Source organism: Lissotriton vulgaris, chromosome 6 (assembly GCF_964263255.1).
Source record: "Lissotriton vulgaris chromosome 6, aLisVul1.2, whole genome shotgun sequence".
In the NCBI taxonomy this organism is placed as follows: Eukaryota; Metazoa; Chordata; class Amphibia; order Caudata; family Salamandridae; genus Lissotriton; species Lissotriton vulgaris.
In genome coordinates, this window is record NC_141694.1 from 1,615,230,507 (window position 1) to 1,615,243,183 (window position 12,677).

The window sequence follows — 12,677 nt, forward strand, 5'->3', positions numbered from 1 at the left end:
TGCTTCCGGGTCGCCGCAGGCAGCGCGGCGGCCCGCCCTGCACGCGGAAGGGAGGCAGCTTCCCAGGAGGACAGCACCTGGCCGCGAGCGCGTTCTCGTGCGCGTGGCCTTAACAAATCGCCGCGCGCGGCCAGTGCTGTCCTCCTGGGAAGCTGAGTCGCTAACAATAAGGTCTCTGGCGAGAGCGAGCTTCGCTCGCTTCTAGCCGAGACCTAAAAATGTCATCTATGTATCGAAGATACAGTTTTCCATGTTCCGACCATCTGGTTTGACTCAGAATGTGTGTCTCCTCAAATTGTTTCATAGATATTTGCGTAGCAAGGAGCTGCGCAATTTCCCATGGCCGTGCCGTTGAGTTGATGTATCCACTTGTCCTGTACCGTGAAGTAACTATGGTGAAGGGTAAACATGGTCAATTCCATCAAGAAGACCTTCAGATCATGATCCAGGTCAGATGAAGCTAAAGCCTGTTCAATGGCTTCCATGCCCCAATCGTGGGGGATGGAGGTGTAAAGTGAAGAAACGTCCACAGTGCACATGATCAAATCAGTATCTTTTAGTTCTTCCATAGTGGATTCAAGTTTCAAAAGAAAGTCTGTGGTGTCTCGTACATGTGACCCTGTTTTTAAAACAAAAGGTTGAAAGTACTTGTCTAGGAATTTACCAATGTTCTCATGAATGGTACCTTTAGTGGACACAATCGGACGGAATGGAGGCTTCGTGGGATGTTTGTGTATCTTGGGTAGCATGTGCAACACAGGGGGTTTCGGTTTGTTGGGTACCAAGTATCGTCTGGTTTTGTCATTGATGGTGCCGTTGTCAAAAGCGTGGTTGATGATTTGAGTCAGATTCATAAAGAAGTCGGCTGTGGGGTCCCCAGAGAGAACATCATATGTGTTGGTGTCCATGATATGAGCCTCAATTTGCTCCTCGTAGAAACTGGTGTCCGTGATCACTAGGGCGCCGCCCTTGTCAGCATTTTGACAAGTGATGGTGGGATTGTCAGCCAACTTTTGTAAGATTATTTCTTTCCTTCTTCGATAGATTCCCATGTTTCATGGGTTGTTGAAACGGTAAACTGGAAATCTCTTGTTTGATCAGGTTCTCAAACGAATCAATAATCTTATGGCTTTGAGGTGCCATGAAGGTGCTGTGAGGACGAAGTCCTCTGAGCATATCATCTGCTTGTGGTGGCATCGGACAGATGTTCTGAAAGTAATGTCTAAGTCGAATGTTTCGTATCAGTTTGAAGGCGCTGACCTCCAACTCAAGAGTATTGGTTCTGGTCGTGGGAACGAATGATTGCCCCTTTTGTAGGGTATTGATCTCTTCAGTGGACAATTGTATTGAGGAGATGTTGATGACTAGGTTATCCTCAAAATTCACTTTCTTTTGTTGGTCTTCTTGCTCTTGGTGGCTGGCGGCGTTTGTTCTTTTTCTGTTTCCACGGTGGGTTTTGCCCCCCCGGGATCGGATTGTTGATCCTGGCCTGGTTCTAAAAAATGAACCGCAGATCCTGTGGATGTGCTTGGTGTCTGGGACTCAGTATTAGGTGTGGTGCGGGTTGATTTCTGTCGATTTTCGTCCTCCGAGGATTAAGTTTCATTCCCAGAGAAAGGGTTATACGGTTTGTTGGGTCGTCGGAGGGCGTACACCTCTGCCCAGGTGTACACCTCGCCGAGCTTATAGTCTATGGTGTCACTTTTGAATTTCCGAAACTTTCTTTCCTGTATTTCGCGTGTGTGTTTTTCTAGTTGGATGTTGACGTCCTCCAACATCTTGGTGAGTTCTTCTGCGGACATGGCATTGTCCAGCTCGTTCCTTACGCTCTTTATCTCCTGAGACAATTCTTCCAATGTTTTGGACAACTCTTCCACGATCAGAAGGATCAGGTCGAGAGAACACTTGTTGAGGATGGAATACCATCGCTCAACAAATTTAACGTTGTTTTTACATAATAAAGGTTTGAGAGGGACCCTCAGGCCCCGGGGGATCCGTTGCGCACGATGGTACCGCACCAGGGTGCTGGCGTGCAGTTTCTGGTTGGATTCTTTTTTAAGTAAGTAGAGCAATTGTCTGATGTTGCTCTCGACACTGCGTGTGTTTGCAGTGGAGGTGATGTCATCGTGAATCATGCCGTATATTTTGTCAGCATCCTCAGTGGTAAAGGCAAATGTACTCGCCTTTTGGTCGGTCATACCTGTGACCGAATCGAAATTCATGATGAAAGTAAACGGCGTGCTGAGTTCCTGGGTCAGAAAGTAGTATAAACTAGAGAGAGGTGGAACCCGCACAGCAGAGTTTTAATCCACGGGGTTAAATGGTGGTGAAGTTCTGTAGTGTGCTCAAAGGTAGTCGCTGTCTGGCCTGACAGAGAGAAATCCACAAGAACTAATGCTATGCCCCCCCTCTTGGGAGAGAGCACCTCCAAGCACAACTGTAAAGTGACCAACGGTCTTATTCCATAAGTGCAAGGTACGACAGTAGTTCTCTGGGGACCCCACAGCCGACTTCTTTATGAATCTGACTCAAATCATCAACCACGCTTTTGACAACGGCACCATCAATGACAAAACCAGACGATACTTGGTACCCAACAACCCGAAACCCCCTGTGTTGCACATGCTACCCAAGATACACAAACATCCCACGAAGCCTCCATTCCGTCCGATTGTGTCCACTAAAGGTACCATTCATGAGAACATTGGTAAATTCCTAGACAAGTACTTTCAACCTTTTGTTTTAAAAACAGGGTCACATGTACGAGACACCACGGACTTTCTTTTGAAACTTGAATCCACTATGGACGAACTAAAAGATACTGATTTGATCATGTGCACTGTGGACGTTTCTTCACTTTACACCTCCATCCCCCACGATTGGGGCATGGAAGCCATTGAACAGGCTTTAGCTTCATCTGACCTGGATCATGATCTGAAGGTCTTCTTGATGGAATTGACCATGTTTACCCTTTACCATAGTTACTTCACGGTACAGGACAAGTGGATACATCAACTCAATGGCACGGCCATGGGAAATTGCGCAGCTCCTTGCTACGCAAATATCTTTATGAAACAATTTGAGGAGACACACATTCTGAGTCAAACCAGATGGTCGGAACATGGAAAACTGTATCTTCGATACATAGATGACATTTTTTCTATTATGGGGCGGCTCAGCTGATAATTTGGTCGAATTTTTAATGACTTGGAATAACATCAATGACAGAATACAATTTACGTGGGAATACAATGAGAAATTGTTGTAAATAGGATGGTAATAGATGACAGGATACTTCTAGTTGGTTACATGTAGATTTATTGTAGGACACAGCTGAGTACATAACCTCGCTAGCTGACCAGACCATCAACTGACACTGGTAGAATTCTCAGATGGAAGTAAGAACATACATAGGCATTGTGGTAGACAGAGAATGAGAGAACACTAAGAAAGGACTAAGACTACAGACAACCATATTACATGAAGAATCAATGTACAACAGAAATGTATCCACTATCTCGATGTTGAAATACATAGAGAGGGTATACAGCGGTTAGCACGCATTTTTTTCAACGCGGTGCTGTTACCACGCTACTTTTACCACGCAAGTCGTTAAAACGACTTGCGCTGGAGGGCGCTCCAGGATAGTAAATAATTTAATTTACTATCCAACTCCTTCCCTAGAGTCCACGGGGACTGGAGTTGGAATAGTAAATTAAAAAATTTACTATCCAGCGCCCCTCCACGCAAGTCGTTGTAACGACTTGCGTGGTAAAAGTAGCGTTGTAATGGTACGCGTTGTAAAAGTACGCGTGGTACCGTCATATATCCCATAGAGAGACAGGCCAATGGTCTACCACCATATTTCGAAAACCCACGGACAGAAACTCCACTTTACACTACAAAAGTTTTCACCCCTGGGGTTTAAAGAATAACTTACCTTATGCCCAACTACTTCGAGTGAAGCGTATTGTTTCCAAAGAACAGGAAAGAAAACAAGAGATGAGGATCATGTTGGAGAAATTAAGGGCACGAGGATATCCTCCACCAATCCTGGATATGGCCATCGACAGTAGTGAAAGAATAATGAGGAGAGCACTTCTTCTACCGAAACCCAAGAAACATTCAGACCGCATGGTCGTGGTCTCTAAATACTCTGTTATTTCCAACACAGTCAAACGCATCATTCGTAAACACTGGTCGATTTTAACCTTGGAACCCGATTTCCACGGCCTTTTCAACCAACCACCCATGTTTGCCTTCACCAGAGGCCGCAACTTGAAAGAAATCCTAACCAAACCCAGGGAACCAGACATTCAGAGTACTTACAAAGGTTTAAAACCATGTTACAATTGCAGTAATTGCAATAACTGCATTCCAGGCAATACGACCAACCATCCATTGAAAGGCCACTCCATTAAACTTCGAGTCAATGCCACTTGCAACAGCAGTAACGTCATCTACTTACTCAAATGCCCCTGCGGGAAATGTTATATTGGCCACACTGAAAGAAAGATCCGTGTCAGGATCCTTGAACATAAGAGCAATATCAGAACCCTGAACTTAAAGTCTACAGTGGCTACACATTTCCATGAGAACTGACACAATGTTGCTCAACTTAAATTCCAAGTATTAGAGCAAGTTAAGCTGACCACGAACAATAAGAACACTTTATTAAAGAGAGAAAATTTCTGGATCCGATACATGTCCACCATGGTGCCCCATGGATTGAATGATCGTATGGAATTTCAATGTTATCTGTAATGATTTATTTCTCTAGACCTCATTCATAATCTCTGACCGTTTGTAACACATTTATTCTGTCTTTCATTACACACCTTTGCTTATTTCTTTTTGTTTACCTTTTCATCCTACCGCTGATTCTAACACATTCCAATATGGCGCCCACTGTAGAGCTTGTTTCACTACTGTCCCTCCTCTATGTTGACTTTACCACACACTAGATCTCAGCCCCTCGGCAGAGCGTTCGGTTCACAGCTGTTATCTCGGAACTCCGCGTAATCCGCGCGTAGTCTCACCACTGTAAGTACCCACTCGGGGACCCGTGTGTTTTACACGCATTACTGGTTACTTAGAGCACTTGCATGTTCGGCACACTGATCTGTGATTAGATTACGATCGTGAGCACGCACCGCAACATTTTCTTTATCGTCGTTTCTTCACTCCCATGTTGTAGTATGTCACCTCGGGACGCCAAACATCACCACCGTTAGTCTAATATTGTTAGTATCTCCCCTCACGTTCACTGTCCTACACCCCCCCGAACTCTTCACTTACCGGTTGGTTACGGGCTTATCTTTTCTTTTACCTTTTATTTTCCCACACCATTGCACCTTAATGTGTGTCTGACAGTTCAGATGAGGATGTCCAGCTGATGCCTTGATTCTTTTGCTTTGTTTGTAGAGTAATCCCCTGACGAAGGGCGGGGCCCGAAATGCATCGGGATTTGTTGTGACTATGCATACATCATTGATCAGCACATTTTGAACACCAACTACCCAGTGAATTGTTGTTAAGCCATGAACTTGCAATGCGTTTAATAAACTGCGAAAGTTGGAACAACACTCTTATGTGTATGGATTGAACTACTGTCGTACCTTGCACTTATGGAATAAGACCGTTGGTCACTTTACAGTTGTGCTTGGAGGTGCTCTCTCCCAAGAGGGGGGGCATAGCATTAGTTCTTGTGGATTTCTCTCTGTCAGGCCAGACAGCGACTACCTTTGAGCACACTACAGAACTTCACCACCATTTAACCCCGTGGATTAAAACGCTGCTGTGCGGGTTCCAACTCTCTCTAGTCTGTGCAATGTAGTCAAGTTTCTAAGCATGCTAACATAAATGTAAAGGCCAATAATTCAATATCCACATATTTCATAGTGACAAAAATACATGCCAAAGCAGAAGTGTTCATATTACCATATGAAGTCTCTGCAGTGCGAACAATAGGTTGGTTGTCTAAGGTAGGTGGCCATGAACTTGTGCCCGTTAACCTGATGGACCCGGCGACGCACTGCGCCCTGCCGCTTCCTGGGCCGCATTCGCTCCCTGAACACTCGCTCTTCATTTTCTTTGGGTGCTGGGAAAACAAAAAGACATACATTGGGATCAGTGGCAACAGGGCTTAAGGCAAAGGAAGTTGTCTAAACAAAAAAAGAATACTTTCAGTACCATTTTGATTTTGGCAAATCACTACTAAAACAGGTTGTATTTGGAGCGACCTAGGGTTAGGAAAACAGATCCTCAGTGCAAAGAAGACATCAACAAGAATAGCACAGGCTCAGGCAACGTTCTTGAGCAATGGAATAGTAAGGTGCCTCACAGGTCTCCTGGGAGAGGGTGGTGACAAACAGAAAATGAGACCTACTTTTCTGGGCACCGAGGTGACAAGATCCCAATTTGGCTAGGGCATAAAAAAAACTAACACCGGTCCAAGTCAGCATCACAATCACAATAAGCCCATGTTTCTGCCAGTGGCAGCTGGAAAGGGGAGAATTATCATATGGTCACACAACACTTTGAGCTAGTGAAGTTCAGATGAGTGATCTGTACCCAGTGTAAGGTCTAAGGTTTTATGATTGCAAATCAGGGTTAAAAAAAAATGGTGTCCTTTTCAATAGGTCATAATAATGAAACCTATCAAAACCAGACCACTGTTAAAATGCACAAGTATGCAAGTATGTACCAATAATTTTCATGAGCATTTCATTGACAATACAGTGATGCTAGTGCATATGGCTAATAAGATAGTAATGCCGTATAGATCCCATCACAGGACGTTAATGAAGAATTCAGGCCTCAGGGTTTTTGCATGAAAAATGTCCCTGAGCTTTAAAATCTGAACGAGAGTTCACAAATAAAAAGCTGGGATCACAGAGATGTACCCAGTAAAGGTGCACAAAGAGTAAAACAATAAAAAGGAAACATCAAGTTATACAGTATTCACGGAGGACTTTCACATCTTTCTCACCAATAAATAAAAAGGCGAAAAAGGGATATTATTTCGAGTGTGTGCTTGAAAGTCTGGACGATATTAAAAACACACAGACAGCCGCATATTAGCCTCTTTGCTGTGTCTGCTAGCCAGTGACCAGCCTAACTGATCAGCTGAAACCAGTAAATGTAGCGATTACCTACGTTTTCACCTCAAAATGTCAATACAGTAACAATGTCAGGCATACGCCATCATTAGGCCATCTCAGACCTCTAGAAACTCTTCTTCTAGAATGAAAGTGTTATATTCAACTGTTTTTAATAAACATGTATGGACACATTTGGGGTTCATACACCTACTCCTTATAGAATATTATTAGATTGCAGAGGTGGCCAACACTTCTAATAAAATGATACCTCGTGGACCTGTTCAAATTTAGAATTTTACCAGACTAATTTGTAGCCCTGCATTCTAAAACACCTAAAACCTGATTCTTTCAGCATGTTTGGCACTGTTTCTCTGCATTTGTTTCCTGACTACATTAAAGTGGTGCTGTTGTTGTGTGGACGTGCATATCTGCCAAGTGTCCACATGTCAAGTGCATTCCTAAAAGGAAGTCCTAATTTTTTTTGTAACTGTGGACTCAACATCCAAGCAATCAAGTGCAGTTGGTTAAAATGCCAGGATTAGCTGAAGGTATAAAATGTAACAATGGTACACCTTTGCGGCTTTCAATTTGTGATGGTCTGCTACTTTGGTATGTGCAAACCCGTTCAATGCTCTCACCACTGCCCATCCACATGGTGACAACAAACATTTCACAGATACCAGCCACTACACCTTGCAATGAATGTATGTTTAAGGCTGTGAGTGTTTTCAGTTAATTTGCAATCAGTACTGACTTGTGAGCAAAGGGGACAGCGTAACAAAACGTTTTTCCCATTCTGTAGCTATAGGAACCTGTGATAGTACATATTGGTTAAGATTATTATGAGCAAGTTATTTCAGAAATCAGTGACATAATTAAACACTGCCCAAAGATCAAATGTGAGTTCTATACTAAGTATGGGCGAATTTTGCGAATCAGCAGTTCGCGAATTCGTGCGAAATTGCAAAAAAAACCTCAGAATTCGCGGATTTCCCCGAGAAATCGCGGATTTTTTTGCGATTTTGCACCACCGCTAGTGTGTGTGGGAGGGCAAATGGGGGGGCTTCTATGCGAGTTCACATGCCTCTTGTGTGTATAAAAGGACAGGCACTGATCAGAGCAGCAGATGAGGAGAATGAAGCTTGTGGTCACAGGAACTGCACGGGGATAGAGCTTGTGAAAGTCAAGGATGCAAAGGCCTCCATCAAGCATCATAGCCAATTTTCGGCGGTAGATATGGGGAGAACACACACCTGCCCAGCCTCGACAAAGCGCACATTTTTTTTGGGCTGATTAAGGAGTTACTGAATTTGACCTTCAACTCAGGCACCTGCTTTATCTATATCTGTAAGTGCTTCCTGCAGGAGCCTCGTTATCTACTTATAACTATTCTCTGACCCTGCTTCGAGGGTCAGAGCAGGGTCAGAGAATAGTTGGAAGTAGGCAAGGAGGCGCCGCTCAGGAAGCACTTACAGGGTTACAGCAGGTGCCCAAGTTGAAGTTAATTTCTTTGTAACCATTTTGTAAATGGTTACAAAGAAATTAGCTTCAACTTGGGCACCTGCAGTAACCCTGCAAGTGCTTCCTGAGCAAAATTCGTCCCGCTCGCGAATTCGCTTTTTTTGCAGCGATTGCGCGCGATTAGCGGGTCTCAAAAATCGCGGAAAATCCACAAATTCGCGAGCAGAACAAATTTTCCGCCCATACTTATTCTATACTCACAGATTGTCTACAGTGTATTAAGTAATTAGATCAGACTTGAAAACATTACATGCTTCTAAACTCTGCACCTTTAAACCAAGAACAAAATACTGAAAGCAGCAAGAGGAAAAAGAAACAATGTTTCAGTGACATCCTAAAAACAACAGACTTCAACCAGACTTATTTTAGACCGGTCTTTCTGCTGCCGTGCACAATAAAGTTCAATGGTAGTGATCACTTCAGAAATAAATAAAATAAATACTCATTCCCTCTCTCACTTTACTTTCTTTGAATGGCTTTTTGGTTTGATGCTGGCATTTATTAGTGTTCATATGTTTACACTGATGAGATTTCGTTTCTTTTTGGAGAGACATAATCCTGTATTACAGATTGAAATCAAAAAGAGGAAAAGCCTAATGTGCATAATGGGTTATGGTTCCAATTCAAGGTGACACCAAATTTTGTGTGAATCTGAGTGCAGCACCCACCACACTTGACTTTCACATATAGTTTATGTTTCCATGTTGTCAGTTATTATATAGGGTTTTTCTTACTGGCACACTGTTAAAGTGTACTGGCACTGAAACTCCACCGTGCTCCACGGTCTGTGCTCCAAGGTTTGCATGGATACCATTTCTAAGAAAGATCTTAATCCAGGCCTATCAAAGCCTCACAAAGTATTTGTCTCTCAGCCAGCTAGAAGTACAACTATTTCCAGCTGAAGACTAAGGAGAGCATGAGTTAACCCTCATGAGTAAAAAGAAGCAGTCCTCATATGTTCCCTCATGAGCATAAATAATAACCACCTCAGTGTAAGGAAAAATAACCTGCATTTTGCCCCTCACAAAGATGGTGATTAGGTGGATACGCTAGCTCTCCAGAGCTGAGGAAATGAGGCATATTTCCCAGAGTGTTTAAAAAAAATCATTTTTAAGAAAAAGACTCAACTGAGTGATAGACCAGCTAAGCCCTATGACATTAATGGCATCACTGAAAACAGTCTTTTCTGTGTGCAGGAACATAAAAAAACTTTAATTTGGAAGGAACATTTCCTGAGAATGAGGTTCATAGTGAAATTGAGCGATGCAACCATGCTAAACATGAACACTATCTTCTCATGAGGCTGAGACGGAGGAAGAATGGCTGGAGACTAAGACTTGCCAGACAGCTAAACATTCCATGTAAAAATTAATGTTCACAGGATACTATAGCAATGTGAACATTTAAGAGATTCAACTGTGCAAAAGTTCATTCAAGCTCTGTGACACCAGCACCATCACTGAACACTCCTCATCTGTGTGAGGGAAAGCCAAAAATTGAGTTTCACAGAGCATACGGATAACGAGTCTCTGACAGTGAGCAAATCGACAGACTAGACAAGAATATTAAAATTGCGTGTGAAAATGGACACTGTTATGGTTGACTATATAAGAAACGTAACTGAACTTCCTAGAACTAAATCTGTCCAAGTCAAATAGGTTTCACATACTTGGTCAATAGAAATGTAGAATCTGCAAACTCCAAAGGTTGTTTCAGTGTGTCTATGATACTAGTTTCCCAGAAGGATGTCCAATATGAGGTGCCCTCCTCTAAATAGAGGAAGTGGGATCTCTGAGGCCTCTTGTAGGGAGGGAAGATCTTCTGGAAGAGATTGAATTCAACATTTCATTTGAACGCCTTATTAAGTTTGGTTGGCTTCTGAGGTCTACGCTTAACCCCTTCCCTGCTGCCGTCAGCCGTTGGCCATCGCGAGCACTACCCCGCTGGTGCTGCGAACGGCCAACGGCTGAAGCGGCCCACCCAATTTGCGGAAGTGCCACACTGCCGTGAAATCGAAGCCAGGACAAAGGAGTTAATAAGTTCCACAGGTGTGTATCTAAAGTTCAGTTTGTTCATAAAGCATTATGGTAATTCTGGTATGAACAATCAGGTTCACTTTGTTTCATTCGAGTTGCGACTGGGGTAGTAGTACACGTAGGGCAAATCTTTCCTGTGTATGTCACGGCACACCTTTTAATAGAGGTGTGTTGTGCGGAAATAGGGAAAGTGTGCCCTATTACAGTCAATGCGGTGCCACTAGGGCAACTGTGAACTCATGCAGCCCTGGGGGCAGTGCATTCACGTGAAATACGGAGCAGATGCTTCAAAGGCGCTTCTTGTTTCACTGAGCAGGCGTCAACCCATCAGCACTTTAAAGAATGATTGGAGATCCCTTTACAGGAGTGTGAAGTCAGTGACTGCACCCGCCTTCAAGGCGATGTCTGGAGAGTTCAAAGGACCATCTTTCCCCCCTCCAGAGGGCTGCCATCAGGGCGTGAACTGACAATGTACCACCTTTTTGAGGCACATTTTCCATGCACCTCCTGACAGATTTTTTGCCTTTGCTCCTGTGGTCCATTATATAGTGTGGGCGCAGAGCTAGACTGCCTCATTTTCATGGGGCAATGCTGCCATGCAAATGAGGAAATGCCCTCTTGAGTTAGCGCTGGGCAAGAGCTATCTGTACTTCAGAAGTGGCTGTATAAACGTCGTCGACCTCCCTCTGTAATACCAAAGTAGCCCAGGGGTGCATAAAGTGGGAAAATAAGCCCATTGCACCACCGGGGCGCCTTCTGTAGTATGGCCCCGAGTATGTAGAGCAAAGCTAGATTTTGTAAGTATTTTGTTCCAAATCCCTCAAGTCTTTTAAAGAATGTTCTGAGTAGTTTGAATTTGATCCTGTAGGCCATTGTGAGTCAGGCAATTGTTTTTAGAATTGGGGTGGTTTCACCAGATCTCTTTAGACTGAGCAGACTGTGTTGCAGTAGTTGTTGTGGAAGGACCAGATCTGATGTCTAAGTTGCAGAAGAGGGTTGCTCTTCTGAGCATTGCAAGTTGGTGAATAGTGATTTTGACAACTCTTGAAATCTGATATATGTCAAAAAGCACTTTGTCAAGTCAGATCCCAAGGTTTCTCATGGATTGAGCTGGATATGCTGTGTGTATGAACTACTCTGGTCAAGTGGACGGTAGCCTGCATGTCATGTTATTGCAGATTATCAAGAGTCCCAGTTTCTGTTTATTCAAATGAAGGTAACTTTTCTTCATTTTATTTATTCATTTATGTTTGAGCTTTATATAGCGCTAGCTAGACCGAGGAGTATCAGAGCGCTTCATCAAATGTGATCATAGGTTACTTTGATATACTTGTGCGTATACGTGTGGGCCACATGCAGTCAAAGGAAGCATATACAAAACTGCATAAAATTAGTGATAAGAGACTAGAGAAGTTCATAACAATACAGCATTAAGGCAATGGAAATACTTGGGGTCTCCATTGTCAATGGGTTCCCAGGTCAAGGTGAATTAACCCATGCTGATTTGTTGTCTACAATCTAACAAGAAGGAGCTGCACAACTGAAGTGCTGTTCTATTTAAACTAGCCCATTAATGCAGTTGGTGAAATAGGATCTTGTGATCTACTGTCTTGTGGACAGGTGGTCTTCCCTACTGTTTGCAATTGCAGCTTCTGTGCCCCCGCGCAGTTTTCAAACCAGATTGTTTATTGTGTATGAGGTTGTTGGATTTGATGTAACCTTGTCGCTTATTTGTGACCTCACTTCCTAATATTTGCCTATTAAGTGGAGGTTCTGTAGTTCAATACTTATATTGGGTCAGCAATTTTTTCCTACAGTAGTAGGGTTATTGTGGCTTACTTTAATTCTATGGGTAATATCCCATGTTGGAGGGAGGCATTTATGATTCAACTGATCTATGGGCCAAGAGTAACCAATTTTCTTATGTTGATAAATCGTTTTTTTTTAGTTTTCCTGTTTAATACATCAACTCAATGGTAAAACAATAGAGAAGAACACAAACACCATATTATGACGG

The 12,677-nt window shown here is 43.2% G+C and overlaps 1 protein-coding gene across 2 annotated transcripts in view; it reads right to left on the reverse strand.

Moving 5' to 3' along the window:
- The window catches only part of PRKCE (protein kinase C epsilon), a 1,279,555-nt gene that overhangs the window by 582,393 nt on the left and 684,485 nt on the right, over positions 1-12,677 (reverse strand). For both annotated transcript variants that reach the window (XM_086927786.1, XM_086927785.1), the window contains one exon: positions 5,941-6,100. In XM_086927786.1, coding sequence (XP_086783912.1) covers positions 5,941-6,100 — 160 coding nt within the window. The remainder of the gene's footprint in view (positions 1-5,940; positions 6,101-12,677) is intronic.